This window comes from Phasianus colchicus, chromosome 14 (assembly GCF_987193195.1).
Source record: "Phasianus colchicus chromosome 14, bPhaCol1.hap1.1, whole genome shotgun sequence".
In the NCBI taxonomy this organism is placed as follows: Eukaryota; Metazoa; Chordata; class Aves; order Galliformes; family Phasianidae; genus Phasianus; species Phasianus colchicus.
The window spans coordinates 19373536-19392465 of record NC_143449.1 but is presented as its reverse complement, the minus strand read 5'-3'; the positions used below and the strand labels follow the sequence as shown (position 1 = coordinate 19392465).

The following is an 18930-nucleotide window of genomic DNA, read 5'->3' as shown; positions in this document are numbered from 1 at the left end:
TTAATTTATGGAGGGCAGGGTGAGGGCGTAGACACCCAGCACCACTCCAAATGGGACCTGATTAATGTCTTTGCTAATTTAGGAGCCGCTTGGCTCTCGTGACCTGGGGAGGCTTCATTTAACAGAAACCAGGCTGGCATGGGAAGCAAAGAGCAGCTTAACAATGTAAGCAGCAACAGATGGGGTCTCCAGCCGCCTTGCCAAGCGCCAAAACTGTTTTCTGAGTGCTTTCTCTTCAACCTCCTCCAAAATGGAGAGAGGAGCACAGAGCAATAATCACAACCATAAAAGCGCGTGGCTCACCCACCCAGCAGCAGCCAAGAGCTCTCCTGGCCTGGAAAGCAAAGCTGTGGGAGCAAGGGCTGGTTGGTGCTGAGCATCCCGAGCCTGGCCCTCACGTTATCAGTGCAGAGGGAAGAATGGCAGCAGGATAAGCCAGAAGCAGCACCCTGCTCCAGCACCAGCCAGTGCATTTATCAGGCAGGGTGAGCTGTGGCAGCAATAAAGTACTGAACAAAGCAAGCCTGCCTGGCTCTGGAGCTTTTTAATAAAGAAACAGTAGAAAACAAATAGCAGAGCAGCCCTCTTCACTCTTGCCAAAGGGTTTCAGGAGCTGCACCTGGCAGAGGAAAGCACTCAGACACAGTTGTGTCTCCTCAGAGCCAACACTGTGAGGAGGGAGAGGTGTCCTTGTATACACCATATGTCAGCATGTAGATGCTAAAAAGAAATACTAACATAGTCATTTCATTTAAGAATAATTGCTTGTTTTTTCCACTTAGGAAATACTACGTTTCTACAGATCCTATTGTGCTGTTTCCCCTGGAATCCTTAGCTTGCAACAACTAAATATGAGCACGGACTGCTGACCATCTCCCTTTTTGTTTGCATTTCTGAAGGTATGCACATTAGAAACAGAAGATATTTATTGCAACTTCTTGCAAAGCCTTCATAAAGCACCACATAGCCCGAGGAGCACAATAACAAAGGCAGTGTTCAAAGTCAAGTCGGAGTCTCGCCTCTATTTGAGCAGCGCTTTTTTTTTTTTTTTTTTTTTTTTACCTTTTCATACAATTGCTCCAGGATAGACAGAACAATGCCTGACATTTCCGAAGCTGCCATCGGGTCCCTTTAAAAGCCTGGCGCGCACAAAGCGCTTTGCAGATCCCCCATCTTAAGCCGAGTCTGAAGACCAAGAGAAAAATGAAGTTCTCCTTCCCCCCTCCATACAATAGGCTCCAGAGGGCCAGGCTTTCCCCCAGGCAATGTGATGCAGCAGGAACTATGACCTCGCCGCAGCGATGCTCACCTCCACCAGCATGCAGCCCGATTTAGGAGCAGTTTCTGGTACATACTGCTGGGTACAGTGAGGGGCTCAGCTCCAGTGAGCTGTACAATGGCAAATCCCACAGGCAGCCTCAGCACCACCAGGATCCACAGACACCCCTCTGCATCCAAACACACTTTCCAGCCCTGGAACGCAGCTTGCTTTTTGCCTTTCCCCTCCACAAACGCAGCCTCATGACCCACAGGGTCCTCCTGCATTTCCAAGCCTTGGAAAAAGTGACAGGCAGCAGCTGCCTTCACAGGACGCACTAAAAGCAGGGAGTGCCATTACTTAATCCAAAGCAAGATGTGGGTTTAGAGCAACGGCAGAAGCACGGGGCTGCCTGATGCACTCCCTGCAAAAGGCTTCATCTGGGCTGGCTCAGTGGGAGATAAAGCGGCTGTGGAAGAGGCCGTGGTGTCGGCAGGGAGTGAGGAATGGGCTGCCTGTCCCGCTCCGCCTGTAATTGATGAGCAGCAGCTCCTGGCAGAGATGCCCTCCCTGTGAGTTACAGACTTAGCAGCAGATTTACGCGCAGCCCAGATGGGCGCCCGGCACAGACATACCTGGCAAGAGATTCGCAGCAGGGAACAGTGGGAACACGTCACTGAGCCCCACAAACAAATTTCTGTTCTCTAAGCATCGTCTGCTCCATCATGAACTGCTTATTAAAGAAGTCCGTGGTGTTTCTCTCCACACATAAAGTAGTTTATTATGAGTGATTTATTAAACTGCTCTAACTTGTCAGCAGCCACTTGAAACGTTCACTTTCCTTTTTTTTTTTTCCCCTTCAGGTTTGCAAATGTCTTTATAAACAGCAGAATAAATAGATCCCCAACACCTCCGTCTGACTGCCACATGTCAAAAACCCAATCGATATCAGCCCAGGTTAGGAATGAGGTGAGACTGAGCCCTGCCCCCTTAGAACCAGCCCCACCTGTGAGGGTGAAGTGATGGGAGCAGACTTCCAAACCAAAGATGCATTTTGGGCTTTCACACAGGGAGCCGGGCTTGACAGCTTCTAGTTCCTCCCCATTGTGGCCTGTTGGTGGGTGCCACGTCCCCAGGTGAGATGAACCACTGCAGGGCTCCCACACCTCCAGCCAAGGTGCTCACAGGCAGACCCTGCTGCCTTTATAGCCCTCAGAGCTAATGGAGTTCAGATGCTCTCAGCTCAGCTCCTGCTAGACAAATCTCTTTCCAGGACAGGACCCCTTTCTATCATTAGCTCTACCAGTCTCAGATCATCAGCCTTAATTTATTCGGTGCAGGATCACCGCTATTTTAATGGTTTGCCGAGCCGAAATTCCACCCACTCCCTCCAAAAGATTTTCCGTGTGACACAACGGCCGAGTGCCGCTTCCACAGCCCACAGCCCCCACCAGATGCTGCTCTGAGCACAGCACACGCTGAGGGCCGGGTTCTCCCCCGGCCGGAGAAACCCTCGAAGAAAACGCACCACCAGGAGCTCCCCGTGCTTCAGAGGGGTTCCCAGCCCAGCCCCGGGCACGCAGCGCTCTCCCATCCGTCCTTCTGTCGGGCTAATTGAGCTCCGAGCTGCAAACCATATGCTCTGGATGCGCCTCCCTCCTCACGCTCTGTCTGCTGCTCGAGTCCAGGGAGATTCTCTGGAAGAAGCCACTTTTAATTTGTAATCTGATTAAGCCATTAGAGGCGAATAGAGCAGTAACTAACACAAATTGCCGATCGTTTCCATCAGCAAATCCCCCCAATTAATCCTGAGATTAACCCTGATTACACGCAGTAATGGTGATCAATGCACCCTAATAGGGTAAATCCGCCCACTCCACTTTCTCCCACATCCCAGAACGATCAATTTTAAATCAGCGTGATTTATCCGGCGGGATGGGACGGGGCCGGGCGCGGGGATGGGCACCGCCTGCATCTCCTGAAACAATCAGAGCGGCGCTACCTCATTAAGTTAACTGCCTCCCCCGGGGAAAGGCAGCCCTACTCGGAAATGCGGAGAAACAAAGAGCGGGGGAATGCGGAGGGCAGCGGCAATGCCGGTATTTCATCTGCCGTGCGTCCGCCCGTCTGAATCCTCCCGGCGCTGAAAAACCTCTGCGAGGTGCTGAGACCAAACGGCACAGAGCGCGGCTGCACTTCTCAGGGATTCCTCCGTCAAAGCCGACAAGTCGGGCCGCGGAAGAGCTGAAAGGAAAAAGCCTTCCCACGTTGTGATCCGAGCCTCTGTTCTTCCCTTTGCTGCTCCAATCTGAAGTTCCCCAGGACCAGCCATTCCCGAGGATCCCCGAGCACTTTGCAAGCTTCAGAGCCCGGCTTAGTTCTCACTTATTTCTGTGTTATTTATAGAGAGGCTGATATCCAAATGCCTGCTTCAATGGGGATTTTGCCTTTGTACAGACTAAGTAAGAACTAAGTCAGAAGCTCAGGATCTGACCTTTGGTATACAGAATTCAATTCATCCTGTACTGAAATGCAGCCATCTCCAGGGTGAAATGCAGCAGTAGTTTAACAGCGCATGGCAATAAAGCAGGTTGATTTATAGAGCCTTCTCCTCCAGTACTTTCTCTACTTTGGGAAAATAGAACGGGAGCAAAGAAGATCTGCCAGAGGTCTGCTGGGCTCTGCACAGTGCCTCTCTCAGCCTAAGGGCTCTGGTGGCTCAGGGCAACCCATGCCCAAACACTGGGACAGGACAGAAATCACATCAGTGACAGCCTGCAGGTTTCATGATGTGGGAGGAATCCCTCCCCCCCTTCACCCCCCAGGATTACAAGTTCATCACGCTCTGCCCTGAACTCTGAGCAGGGATTTTCCAGACGGACCCTTGGACCCGTCCCTACAGATCACATGTGTTACCCCCCACATCACCTCATCCCCAGAGCTGGCTGTTTCAGTGATGAGACAACCACATCAAAACAGAGCTACGTTTTCCATAGAGTAGAGTGCCTCTCCTATCCCACTGCACCTGGGTGTCAAAAATGAAGGAGCTGGCCCTAGTGCAGGTACCACAGCACACTCAGACCCACCTGCCTGGTGAAGATGAGGCATGCAGGCCTCCTGGCTCTGTTTCCATTGCAGGACCCACTCTTTGCTGCACAGACTGTGTTTCTCCCCTCCAGGAGTGGAACCATGCCCCCTGCTCTCTGCTTTGTGCCAGGGCTCAGGGACAGCAGCCTTTGGGTTTAACAGCCCCTCATCCCACACAGCCTGCTCCAGAAATATTGTCAGAGGAGAAAAAACATGCAGGAAGAGGCTGCCTAAGTATCAATCAGCTGTACAATCCCCCTGGGAAAAAAGGTTTTGCTCCCTGCAGAAGCGGCAGTCAATAAACATGGCACATGCTTTATCTCCTGTCAGGGCTGTCCGCTCCCATCGACAGCCCTGACACCAGCCCAGGGCACAGTGAGGAGCCCACCCACTGCTGTCAGCTCCTTCTGAGGATGTCATGGGAGGAGATGCTGTCCTGCAAAGTGAAATAGCAAAGCAGATCCCTGCACTGCACACCACAAGGATATTTTGGGACAAGGAGCCCAGTATCACAGCCCAGATACAGCTTCAGACCAGACAGTTTTAGGCTCTTTCAAAAGGCGGGGAATTTTTGTAGCATTTTGCTCATGTTAAGCTAGAATACCGGTACACAGCAGGGACAGCAGCTCAATAATTTAGTATAATGTATATGGGAATGGTGACCCCTCAGCCAGGGTCAGTGCCTCTCTCAGCCATGCTCACATCTCCCATCAATCTCCATGACCCTTTTAATTAAGATGCCATGCACAACCCCAATCCCCAGGGCAGGATCCTACTGCTCCCCTCCCCAGGGACTCCCCAGCACAGCAGCAGGCAGTTGTGTGAGCTGCTCACACAACAGGCAACACAGGCTGCTGGCTGCCCCGCTCCACCTGGGATGCTCACAAGCACTAAAACCAGAGAAAACCTGAAGGAAGCGCTCTGACAACTCCATGCTGCAGGATGCAGGCCAGGGACATCCCTCCAGAGCCCAGCAGCTGCAGCCAGCAGGCAGGATCTGCACCTCTGCAGCAGCCCCAGGTGAGCACTGCGCAGCACACACCGATGCCGTCAGTGTTTCCAGCCAGCACCACAACCTCATCTGCTGCCTGAGGCACGGGTCAGATCCCAGACACGCACACAGCACATCCTGCACGTAGCAGAGCACAGGTGATATTTTACCCCGCTGCCTACAAGCGGCTCCAAGGCCCTGTGTTGCAGGATGAGGTGCGGGGCCACAGTGCTCAGCTGCCCCCACGCTCCCCACTCCCTCAGCCTCTCACAGAGGGGCTTTTGCTTTCCTTTGATGTGCAGATGAATCGAGCCTCGGCTGTGAGAAGCCCCGTGGATTTATGAACTCCTCCTCTATGATGTCTTTCCAATAGCAGCCCCCAGAAGAGCAGTTGCTCTCCCTTCCTCCCTGGCTGCTCCGAGCCAAGCATTCCTTTCTCCTCCTCCATCCCACGGCCCAGGAGCCGTGCTGCTTGTCCGGAGCATGGGTTTCCAACCCCAAGCTCAGCTCTGCCACTGGCAGCTCATTTGCTTGATTACAGCAGGTCTGATGTCTCCTTGCTGCCAACCCCACGGCAGGTAATGCAGGCTCACTTGACAGCCAGAGATGAAATACTGCAATTCAATCCACTCCCACCCCAAATCATGCCAGGTCTGCAATTCTATAGAGGTTGCCTTTGACTTGAAAAGAGAGGGACAAATAACTGTGATGGAAACCATTCACTGGAGACTTCTGGGGGAAATTATACACCCGCAAGGGGAAAAAGGATCATTAAGAGGTGACAGGAGAAAACATTTGCATTGCAAGTCAAACCAGCTGGAGGCCAGGAGGAAAGCATTGTGGTCACTGCCCTCCCCAGTCCAATTCAATCAGCTCCAACAATTGGGAAACCCTGGAAGACAGCCCCTCGAGCTATTTGACCCACATCCCCCAAACATAGAAGTCAACTTCTACCTATAAACAGAAGTGGAGTATTGCAAAGGTCCTGCAAAGTTCACCTCCTGCATTAAACCCAAGCACAAAAGCAGAAATCTGTGCGTCTGTCTCCTTTTTAGCAGTCACCTCCATCTCAGCAGCTTCTGAGAGCCATAGCTGCATGGGGAGATTGCTTTGCTTGGCAAATAAACTGAGATTAAAGTGAGTTCACTGGGAACATCTCTGTTTGGTTTCTGGGCTGAGCACGCTGATAATGTGATGGCACATTTAACTTTCACTGCTTGAAACAAGGCACAACGAGATGTAAAAATAAGGGAGAATTTATCTCCGGTGTGAGCATCCCACCAGGAACTGTACCCAAATGGCAGAGCAGGGAGGAGGCTGAGCCCACCTCCAGCAGCTCAGCATGTCCAGAGGGGTGGATGTGCCCAGGGGACAGAGAACTGCACACCCCACCCCTCTCCTCTCTGCCAGAGCATTACACAGAGTTCTCTGAAGCCCCAGAGCAGAGGTCGAAGAAGGGAAGTGATGAAAGAGCAGTTGAGAAGGGCCGTCCCACAGCCAGCTGGAGCAAGGGCTCCTCAGCTGCCCCAGGGAGCTGCTGCCTCATTGCATCCCCACAGGATATGTGCAGAAGCCTGCCTTCACATGTGTCCAGAGGCTGGAGCCAGAAGCACTTGGTTTGCAGCTCTGCCTTCCTGTCACAGGTTTCAGCTTTAAACACAGCATAGAAGTTTGCAAAGCTGCCTCCAGTGTGTCCTCAGATGGACAAAGCACCAGAACACAGCAGCATGAGCTGGGGAACTGTTAGCTGTCCCTGCATAGCCTGACACAGGAGAAAGCTCTGCCAGTGGGCAGCAGCAGCAGGAGCAATATACTCAAGTGACATTTGCGCCTGGGCACAACGATGTGTCACTCAGCACAGCCAGACCACAGAGCATCTCTGGGGCACCAAAATTACACAGCCAAGTAAATCCTACAAAATCCATCTGCCCTTTTCAATATTTGGAGATAATTAACTTCTCCAAGCTGAGATATTACAAAAGAAAGCTGTTAGTGAAGCTGTTCAGCCATAGGTCCAGGTATGAAGCTTGCCAGCACTCAGGGCATCAGACGGATAAGGAGGACATTTCATGTTTCCATGCATTCCTGACTCTTTCATAGCAAGACCACAAGGAAATAGATCTAACACAGTGAGCCAGGAAAAAGAAAGAGCAGAAGACTTACCAGGACACACACCATCCCCATCCCTCCATTGGCACTGTCTGAACACAAACTCTGGCTATGTATCCAGGCACTGCTCATCCACCAAGAAATCTGTCTGGAGAAAGCTAAATAGAAAAATCAAGCAATAAAGCACAACTCTAGGGAAACACAAAGCAAATCAGATAGAGCTCCTCCAGTACAAAGCCAGGTCCCAGCCCGGGGAGGAGCAGAGCTCATGCTGCTCCCAGTCCCAACACCCCACCCACAGGTGACCAACACCCAAATCAGATCTTAGCCCCCACCCTACAATAAATACATGGCCTCAGGTGGCCAGCAAATCCCAGTTGGGTCAACAGATTGCCACTGCCAGAGGGAGGTGGTTAACACTTTCCCTTCCATCACCACCCCAGGGCTGTGCATCACCACAGACTGATGGCAGAGAAAGCAAATGCAAGCACAGCTCTGTTCTTGTGCCTGATCTGTATTTTACACTCATCCCATTCATCTCTGAGGTGGGAGCTGCTTGGAGGCACGGCTGTTGGTGCTGGAAGCCTGTGTTGCTCTTGGTGGGTGAATGGAGCTGCCTCGTGCATCTGAGCAGATGGACACGTTTGTCTCTAAATTAAAAAGTGAGCCAGTGGCAAACAAGCAGGGCAGGAGGGGAAGAACATGCCCAGAATGACTGAAACAGACACAGGCTGAGCAAGCTGGGGTGAGGAGGGACGTGCAGAGCTCTGGGTGGAACCAAGAACCTCCTGGACGGAATTCAGTGAGCATCTCCTGTGAGCGGCTGCTCTGTCTGGCAGAGAAGTGACACAAAGGATGGGAACCACTCACAACTATGGCTTTCTGTCTGCAGGGAGGGCTAATGGCCCCTGATTTCCAGCTGTGATTACTCCTTGTGCTACTCATAAAACTTTGGTAAAACCCGATCTGAGGAGAGGATGAGTGGGACTCATGCTGTGCCCACTGTGCTCCCCTTCATTTGGCCCCAGGAGAGCACAATGTAAGGGCATTAGGAATGCAGGACGAGGTGCTCAGTGCAGCAGGACAGATGCTTCCTGCAGCAGCATCTCAGTTCGGAGCCGCCGCTGCCTCTGCGGGTCATGGGGGCAGTAAATATTTGCACAGGGCTGGACAAGGAGAAAGCAAACAGGGGTCTCTTATTTATGGGCCTTGGCAGCCTGCTCCCTGGGCAGCTCCATGGCTTTTTCATCCTCACCAGCCCCCATGCACACCGAGAGGGAGAGGGAGAGGTGAGGGAGTGGGATGGGATGCCAAAAGGGAGGGAGGGGAGTGACAGAGAGGGAGAGTGGCAGTGCTTGCAGAAAAGTGAAGCAATGCTACGTGGCCGTCTTTGAGGCTGTGTTTGTTTTACCTGCAGGCTGGAAAGGAGGAAGATGGATGCATCTGTTGGACTGGCCCCCCCTCCCGCCCCAGGCTCCCCTCATGCAGCGTGGAGTCAGCTCCATCCCAGCAAGGGATAGAGGCTAAGCGCTATCACAGTGCCCTTCCCTGCTGCACAGAGACATTCCTGGCTCTGAGGGGCTTCAAGGAGGACCAGCAGGAGGCTGTGTTCCTGCACGGCCACACTAGTATGTACCAGGACACACACATGTATGCATACGTGTGTATAAAGCAGATGACCCGTGCATGCTCCAGAGACAGAAAGCATGAGCATCCCACAGAGCAGCTGGGTGTCCCCAGTGTGCCTCATCTGCTTTGTATCACCACCAGAGACTGATGGCAGGAGCCAGAGGGGAAGGGGCTTGGGGTTCACTGACCCCTCTTCGTGCTGAGTGTCTGGGTTTAGGAAGGATTCAGACTTATTACAAACCTCTGGAGTGGTTGATTTCTTGGATTTCTGTCATGTCACGAGGAGCTTTCTTTGGGCTGAAAAGGGCAAGGGTGTGGATCTTATTCCGTAAACTCCTCTGAGATGAAGGTAAGCCCATAAGGCCAGGGGTTAAAAGGACCCACACCAGGCTGGAAATAATAACATGAAGGACTATGTGAATAACAGGATGCTGGTGGCTCTTCAGGAGAGGTCAGGATGGATGGAGGGTGATGGATGGTTGTTATTGAACTGGTGCGCAGTGCGAGGAGCAGTGCTGAGACAACTCCCTTCCCTACGCTTGCTAATGGATAGGAGGGAAGATCTGTCCTGCCTGTCAAATGCGGTGTTGTCCATTGCTTCCTGCAGCCTGGCTGACAGAGTGCTTTATTTATGCACCATGACCCATGCAGGGATGGTCAGCCCATCGCTCACTCTAGCAGCTCAAGCAAGAGTTTATTTCAATGCAGTAGTGATGGCATTCAGCCGGAGGTCTCCAGCACTGAGCTCCCTCTCCCAGGTAAGCCACAGCTTTTCTCCTTCAGCCAACGAACACATGGTGGTGTGAGAGATGGCAGCAAGCAGGGACTGTGTGCCAGGAGCGGGAGGGGGGAGGCAAAGTGTTGCCCACCCTGCAGCACCCACCCAGTCCAGCTCTTCCCCATCTTTCTACCACCCCCCCAGCCCAAAGGTATCAGAGCTAAGGGAGGCAACATCCCAGAACAGCAGCAGGAGCAGCCCAGGATTTGGGCAGGAATCGGTTCATTTGCAGAATATCCAACCCGGCAGCCCTGGTTGGCTCTGCCCCTGCCTTTCTCCTCCCACCATAATTCATCCTGCAGCAAAGTGAGACTAAACGGCTGCCATATGGATTCGATAGCACACTGCACCTGCTTCCCACCGTAGATAACCACATGTGGTGCAGCATGATGGAGAGCCCGGGCTGCGTGCAGGCACACACCGACCCCGCAGCCAGCCTTGCACCACGGGGTGCTGCTGCCCTGCGCTCTGCTGCAGCCGCTTCTCCTTGAGCTGCTGCTGGAGCTGCTTTGCTGCCCCGGGAGGCAAACCCTGAGCTGTGCAGCAGAGCCCATCTGCAGGCACTACGAGGTTCTGTGTCACCAAACGAAGCAGCCAACAAGAGGAGGAAGCAGGGGGCAATTTTCTCTTGCTGTCTATACACTTTCTTTTAGGGAACATAAATTTCCACAAGGAAATAACTGTCACTGACCTATAGAAACCATCTGACCAAAGGCCCTGGAACCTCTGGGATGAGTTTACAGAATTCTGCATAAACACCACAGACCAGGCCCAGGCCTGTTGTGGGTGTGCTGCAATATGAACACGTGTTTATGGATGACACTCAGGACTGTATCTCTGTGGCCAGCTCTCTAGGTCCACGCAGAGCTTCCTTAACCCTGCTGTGCCCTGCTGCTGCTCCTGCCACAGCCCAGCTCTCCACCATTCACACAGGCATACAGATCTGGCTTCTTGCTTTGCAGCCCAAGGGAAAGCCCCTGCTATCTCATCCAGCCCACTTCCACCGTGACCCTCCCCGAACACTAAAATGTTTATCTCAAAAGTAGACATTAAAATTTAAGGAAAGCTAAATAGAAATTAAACTTGTGTATTTTAAGATGAAATGAGTCCCGTAAGGTGATCATGCTGCTATGTGCAGATGATTGATGTCTGTTTATTTATCTGCTACTGCTAAATGCTTGCAAAGGAGAGAAGAAAGGGACACAGCCGAGCTCTGCAGGCAGGCACAGCTCCTGTGATGTGGTCCTGCCTAAATGTGAGCTGGGAAATGCTCTCCTCTCCTCTCCTCTCCTCTCCTCTCCTCTCCTCTCCTCTCCTCTCCTCTCCTCTCCTCTCCTCTCCTCTCCTCTCCTCTCCTCTCCTCTCCTCTCCTCCCACTGCCAAGAAAAGTGTTCACACATCAGAAGAGCTTTGATAGCTTCTGTCATGGGCTCCCTCCCTGGCGCAGACAGCCCCGCTCTGCTCGCCGCCTGCGCTGTCACATGGGTGAGACCTTGCTCTCCCCTGCCTGGAGATCCCAGCCACTTCTGCTGGCTCTATTTCCTTTTCCTTATGAGGCTGCTTTGTTGGCCTGGCTACTATTTGCATAATGGTGCCCTTAATCACTTGAGGAGGAAATCATTTCCTTTCACTGGAACTGGGGACCTTTTCATTGCATTTATTTATACATATACATTCCTGAAAGCCGTGCACTGACAGATGCTGGAAGTGGCAGCCCCCTGCTCTGCAATCAGACACCCTCCGCCCCGGCCCTGCGGCTTCTTTTAACATTCTTGTTTCTCCGCAGACAACAAGGTTTGTTGATTGAGTGGTGGTGCTCTGCAAACGTCTCTGGTTGGGTCCCAGCCATCTGTTAATGCGTTCAAGGTTACCGGGGGGCTGACTCACACCCGTGTCTCTCCCTCCTGCTCTTGGACTTCCCCAGGAAGAGCTCTGTGCCAGGGGTGGTAGCACACAGGGCAGTGTTCGATGTCACCTACAGGTCGCTGGGTGACAGTGTCCTCCCACCCAACCTGCCAGCTCCACGCTCAGGTTTCTTTGCTGCACAGGTAAATAAATACTGTGTGTGGAAACAAAGTCCTGACAGAGGCGCTAGGGGAAGAGACTGCTGCTCCAGGAATGCAGTCAAAAAAAGGGAATGTGGGGAGAGGAAGAAGAAGAGAAACGAGGCAGGGGTGCAAAGAGTGGTCCCAGCAAGGCACAGACAGGAAAACAACAAGGCTGCATCCCAGGGCACAGAGGAAGGGGCAGAGAAAGGCACTAGCAGGGTTTGCTGCCCTGTGCAGCAGAGTGCACAAGTGTAGGGATGCTCTGCCTGCAGGAAGGCTTGGCCAGGCACATGCACTGCTACAGACAGGCTCCTCTGAGTAGCAGTTGCCTCCCAACCTGCAGCAGAGTGGCATGGGGAAACTGCAGCATGGCCAGCCCTGGGGGTCCCACCCTGCCCTGTGCCTTTGGGGTCTATCCCTGTGAATGAGCTGCTGCCTCTCACTGCCTGGGAAGCTCAGAGTAGGATATGGGACTTCTCCAACTAAGTATAGAGAGCTTGAGTGGTTTTTGTTGCGGTTTTGTTGTTGCTGCTGTAGTTGGCTGTTTTTTGTTTTTTTCTTGGAAAAGCATTGATGTGTCCAAAAAATTCTCTTTACGGGAATGTGCTGGTTTCAGCTTAACTCTTTTCAGGAATTTCTTGTCAAAAGAGAGAAGCAGGAGAGTTCTCCATCCCAACCTGCCCTGTCCCATCCCATCCCAGGGCACAGCATGGGGACAGCTTCAGCCCTTCCCAGCCCTTTGCCCACCCGTGCTGGAGCCCTTCTGCCCACACAGGCCAAGAGCAGGCAAGGGGTTTCTCCCTTTTGGGAGATGTGGCTTTGATTAGAAGTTTTTGGAATACAAGTGAGCAAGTAAAGCAGACAGCAGTTTGGTTGACATTATTCTCTACTTCCACTCTGTACTTCCTGTGAATGTTCCCATATTAATCACCATTCCTCATGAAAATCACCTCCTCCCTCCATTCTGCCAAAGCAAAATCCTCGATTGGAGTGACCATAGTGTCAGGAGTGGAGCCCAAAGTCGCAGAGGTTTTGCAGCAAGTTTTTGGCACAGGGATGGTCTGACAGGCAGCAATCCTCTGGCCTCTCTGTACCCCAGCTTATAGGGCTCCCACCTGCCTCCTGCATCCCCCACCCCATACACCCATGGCAGCACTTGGAGGCGGTCTGCAGCCCCTCCAGTTGCACTTAAGAGACTCCGATCCTATTTAATGAATGATCATTAACTGGGGACATTTCAGATGAGAAAATTGTTTCAGGAACGAGCAATTAAATCTTAACGCTTAGATCACGTAACTCATTTCTAATTAAACTCACTGTAAATTATAGCAACGGTATTTATTTTTAATGAGAAATAAAACTGGAAAGGAATTGTGGCCGTTCAAGAAAATGAAATGAATGGAAGGGAGGGAGCAGAGTGGGGGGGGAAGGACATGGAGCAGAGGGAGTCTAAACCAGGCATAAAGAGGCTGTTAAAAACTCCCCGATGGATGTAGGCAGTGATGCCCATTCCTGCTCCATGCCCAAAGACCTCCTGGCATCAGCCCTTCCTGTGTCTGACCTTTTCCAAAGGTGGGCAGAGCTCAGCAGCAGCAGCCTTTCTCAGTTCGGCTGCTGGGAAGTGGATTTTCTTCCCTCTCTCTCTCCACACAGCTGCGATGTGACAAGGAAAAATGGTGCCCATATGGAGACATTAATGATTGGAGGTTCAGAGCAAGCACGGGAGGGTTGATTGCTCTCCAAGCAAGTATTAATCACATCCATCGTGGTGTGGCCAGGGAGGGCAGGGGCAAGAATGGGCAAGGAGATGCTGATGGGATATGTGGGACCATGTGAGTCTGCTGGGAGCTGGGCAGGGAAATCTGAGGGTGCCTGGATGGGTCTCACTCACAGCCTCACGGCAGGTGCTGCTGCACTGCAAGCATGGGGCATAAGGACAGGCAGCCCCTGCAGCAGGTGGAACCCACCATCAGCAGACAAAACGCATTCCATGCAGTCACGCCGGGCTCAGTAAGGCTGCAGAGCTGTGCAATAAGCCCCACGTGCATGCGTACATCTGTTGCTAGCTCCTGTAAATAATCCCTTCCCAACACACCAAAGCCCTCCAGGCCAATTGTGCAGTGTCATTGCAATCGTGCTTTGTTGGTATCTTTCACCCAGGGACCTCAAAGTACTTTGCAAACTTTGTAATTCGAAACATCACTCTTCAGTATCTCATTTATCCTTAATTTTAAGATGGGGAAGCTGAGGTGAGGGATGGGGCTGGACCCAGCCAGCATCACTGCAGGAACAAGGGCAGAGCCACAAAGCAGCTCCTGGATGTCCCAGGGCAAAACGTCAGTCCCTGCAGGACATCCTGCAGCAAAGCATCGCGGTTGTAGATGCTGTGCCTGGGGATACCCTGTTCCTCAATCCAGAGGGCTGTTTTTAGTGGAAAACATGCCAGTTTGGACACAGTAATGATAGCTTTAAGCCCACAAAGTTGCATTCACACCAACCCTGCTTGGAGAATCATTCTCAGATTGTCAGGACTGACAATGCCCAGCCGAGCCCAGCCAAAGAGCAGCCCCAGCCCTTGTGCAGTGGCACAGAGGCACATCCCCTCTGGAGAGGTGTGAGGGATGAGTTCACACACTGAGCTGTTGACACTGCAGAGCTCTTATGCTGAGTCTCTCAGTGCCTGCAGAGGGATGCGCAGCACCACACCATGGGCAGCCAGATCGCAGAGCAAACACTGCCTTCCCAGCGAGCTTCCCACAGAGCCCCCGGGGAGCTCTTCCTCTCACACTGGCTCTGTTTAAACAAGCTCAGTGCCTTGACACCGTGGTGCACACTTCTTCCCCGAAAGCCTCGCTAATGACTTTTTCCAAGGGGCCTCTCATGCTGCTAAGCCCGTGCCGGCTGGGCTGTGCAGGATGGCTCGGCAGCTGTCTGCACACGGATTTCCATCTGATGGGCGTGCAACAGTAGCAGCCACGACGCTGGGCTCCGGACAAAAGTAATGATTATTTCCCCCCTCCCGAGAGCCTGGCCGTGTCCAAAGGCTTCCTAGCAATCATGCTGTTGCCGCACGGGCACCATCCACCCCAGCCCCATGGGCACCACGGTGAAATAGCTGCACATGGCCACTTAAATCGCAAATGGTTTTCCCCGTGGCTATTATCACACCGAGCCGTGGCTGGCACTAGCAGTGACTGCGTGAGAGAGGATGGAGATGTGCAGCTAGGGAGAAGCGGAGGGGTGGGGATGTGTCCCACCAGCACCTGCCTGGGCCCTGTTGGAGGAATAAAGTGAAAACCTGGATGCACGCATAGCATCTCCCTGCTGCAGGATGCAGTCATGGAGCTGATGGGGAACAGAGGCTCTATCCCTGCCTCTGTCAGCCCCATTTTTTGTCACCCCTGGAAGACCACAGTGGGGCTCCCAGCTCAAGACTGTGCTGGGTGGGACTGGGATGAGTGGTCGGGTGATCAGGCAGGTGGCAGGGGGAGGTCCGGCTCTTCCCTTTCACCTGGTTTATTTGCATTTGCAGAAATGAGTGGAGAAAGGTCCCGTTTTGGCTAAGCAATAAATATGAAAAATGAAGAGATGAGCACGTGAGGGAAATGCTGTTAATGGGAAATGACACGCTGGCTGCCCTGAGGCGGGTGTCTCACAAGTCTGCAACAGGCTGCACCCAGGTAGGGAGGAAAGCATCACAGCCGAGCACAGGGGAGAGAAACAACCTGAAACCGTTCCAACTCCAGAAGTCACATGCGGCTTCAGCACCCGGAGATTTCTGCAATTAGTAGCAATTATTGTCTGATTACTCTTTACACCATACCAAGAGGATTAATCCCGGCCTGCTCCTCTACGTGCCCCATGGCTGCAGGCAGCAGGAGGTGGGCACCGGCCACTGCTGAATTTAGCCCCGCTGTTTCTGTCTGCAGTGGCATGTGCTTATGGGAGAGGCCAAGTAACCAGGTCAATGTTAAACACATGCCCCTTCAGAAAGATTATCCGGAGCGTGTTTTCCATGGCCTTGGACAGCTGTGCTCTGGCAGTATCATCTGTCATTCAGCAGTGCCCTGCAGAGCTCTGAGGTTGCCATTAGTTAGGCAAGAAGCAAAGTGAGAAAAGGAGCAGAGGCAGCAGCAGCACCCGGACCCTCCTGCGGCGGTGTTTGCTCAGATCCTGCATGGCCAGTGGCAGCAGGCGGTCATTAGCCAGAGGCAAGTGACAACACAAGGACATTAGCCAGGGAGCAGCATCCTGCCCTTCCCTGGTCTCCAGCCCAGGGCTGTACTAAGGCAGAAGCACAGCTCAGAGACCAATGCCTGCATCTCCTGTACTAAAGAAACAGTGATCAGAAGGCTCCTTTCTGTGCTGCACTGTCACTACCAGCCCTCAAACCGCTCAGCATCCCCACAGGCCTACACCAGCCTCTTTTCACCCAAAGGTTCTGGCTTCCCCCGAGTGGAGATGTTGGGGATGGGTAGGGTGTGGATGCAGTGTGAAGGGTAGGGGTAGGAGTGGTGGAGGGAACTGCTCCCTGATGTTAACTGATGGTATTAGATCCAGATCAACCCAGGAGCTAAAACCTCCAAGCCTGTGGTTTGGATTTGAATCATGTAGGAGCTGCAGCATTAACACCCACGCCAGCTCCCTGTGCCTGCCCGTCCACACAGCTCCCTGCAAGGAGCTGCAGGGGCCCTTCCCAGCTGTACCGAGCTGCCCCAGATAGATACCCGACAGCTGGAACAGAGAAAAATGGAGCGGGTTCCCTAACTGCCAGCATGAGCCGATCCATCACGCTGGTCCTGGCACCTCTTTTCGGAAGGGAATCAAAGGGCTCCTTAGTGAGAAGGGATGAAATGACAGGTAGAAAGGCCAGAGGATAAATCCTGCTGCCTACTGGGACTGTTAAATATTAGGAGAGATTAGTGTCTGACAGGGGAGAGTAGGGCAGCAGCTCTGCTAAACAGCCAAAGAAATGCGTGGAATTCCTGCTCCTTTGTCAGTGGTAACGCACAACACTCAGAGTGGAATAAAAGGGAGAAGAAAAAGTACCTTTCCCTGATTTAAATTTAAAAAAAGAGCCTGTACAGAAGCCCATCCGGCTCAGCCCTTCCTGGAGCTGTCTGGGACAGGAGCGGTGTGCTGGTGTGATGGAGCTGCAGGAGGAGGGAGCAGGGCCCCAACTCTCCTCATCAGTGTCAGCATCACCACCCATCCTGCCCCTGCACATCACCTGCTGCATCCCAGCCCCTCCCTGGGCTCCTCTGTGGGTAAACAGAGAAGAAGAGGAGGAAGGGTACAGCAAGCACAGCACTAAGAGCTGGAGTGTCCCTGCCTGTTCCCCCAGGTCGGTGGGAAAGGCGAAATGAACCCATTACCAAGACCACCCCTGAGGAGCACGTGGGTGTCTCACAGTTTTTGGGGGGAGTCAGAGGAAAACACCCCTCTCCAGTGTCTTTTACACCCCATTAGAGAAGTCCTCCCAGGAAGGAATCGCTTTCTCTCATTACAGAGAAACACAAGCAGGCTGCACTCACAGGCTGCAAATCAGCCACCTCATCCCCAGCAGCTCCAGCTACACCAGTTGTACAGGGCTAAAGGCAAATCCCTGAACAGAAAAGGGAAAGAGCCCCCCAGAGTCCCCCCAGGGAGAACACGGTGATGGCATCACAGTGTCAGCTGTGGCTGTTGGGGATCAGGGGTCAATCCAGCTCAGGTAGATTATGTGGAACGATAGTTCCCATTTCCTTGCTAAGGCATCATAAAGCGCTTTGCTCAGACCAGCAAAGTACATGTGATGGGGTTTAAAATATTACAAAAATTGGCCAATTTTCATACTTCCAATGTCTGGCATGCCACAGCTTATTAACCAGGAGAGAAGCTGCTGTGTTGGACAGGTGAGTCAGGGTGTGTGTGTACAGGGCTGCACATGGCCAGCATGCCACTGCACAGGGAGAAGGAAGTGAGGCAGCAGGGCAGGAGACAGCAGGGCATCGTGCAAGCATGTGTGCGCAATTACCCATGAGTGTGAGTGCCCGTGTGTGCAATGTCTGCATGTGCAAGGTCCATGGGTGCTGGCATCTGCATGCACAAGCACCCACACACACAGTACTTGCCAGGTGTGTGCTGGGGCTGCAGACAGGCTGTAGGAGCAGAGCCCTGGCCCAGCCAGCTGCACGCTGAAGGGGACTCATGCAGGGACCTGGGCTGTCATATTCAGCTCCCTCCTAAAGAGAAATTCAGACATGTGTCAGACTCCCATCTTGAACTCGTTACGTTTCTTCCCTCAATTACCCCTTTGGAAAGCTATTTAATAAACTCCCTCATCTGCCGATTAGGAGAAACCTTTAATTTTTAGCTGACGTTTATTGGTGACAGTTTTCCACCAGTTTAGCTTTATGCTGACAGTGTCCTCTCGCTGAGAGTTCTTGGCACTGTCAGGAGTTTCCTACTCCATGTATTGATCACAAATCCCTCAGCCCCCAGTTTTTCCAGACTACAAAAGTAAACGTTTAGAACCTGTTCTCCTGTCTCCATCAAGCCACACTGGCTGCTCTATTTAAAAAAGAATCCACAGATGCCTTATGTTAACCTCAGATCAGCAAGTCTCCTCCCTCCTCATTCTCCATAAAAATCCCAAACATCCCCAACTACCCCCCATCCTCCAGGTGTTCCCTGCCCACGTTCCCAGTGCCAGCCGTTAGGACAGGAGGGTGATGGCACTGCTGCTCCTCCCCACAGTGCCACCACAACCCTGGGACCCCTTCCTGAGAACCTGAAGGTGATCCCACATCCTCCTTAGGGCAGTGCTGCCAGAACTGGGGGCCATGTGGTACAACAGGGACCTTCCCCAGCACAGAATTCTGCTGAGGTCAGGGCTGAGATGCAGCCCAGATGCTTTCAATCTGGATATGGCACCATGCTCACTCAGACCACTTGAAGAGGCCACACTGAGGACCACAAAACTGTTTGTCATGGGCAACCCTGAGAAAACAGGGAGGTGTTCCTTTGTGCTCCTCAAGTTGCCCAAAGC

At 52.6% G+C, this 18930-nt stretch overlaps 1 protein-coding gene across 1 annotated transcript in view; it reads right to left on the bottom strand.

The window, feature by feature from the left end:
* LOC116229428 (uncharacterized) overlaps window positions 1-18930 on the bottom strand; it is a 62410-nt gene that overhangs the window by 41520 nt on the left and 1960 nt on the right. The window contains exon 2 of the mRNA XM_090150534.1: window positions 7500-7603. Within this exon, the coding sequence (XP_090006660.1) occupies window positions 7500-7603 (104 nt within the window). The remainder of the gene's footprint in view (window positions 1-7499; window positions 7604-18930) is intronic.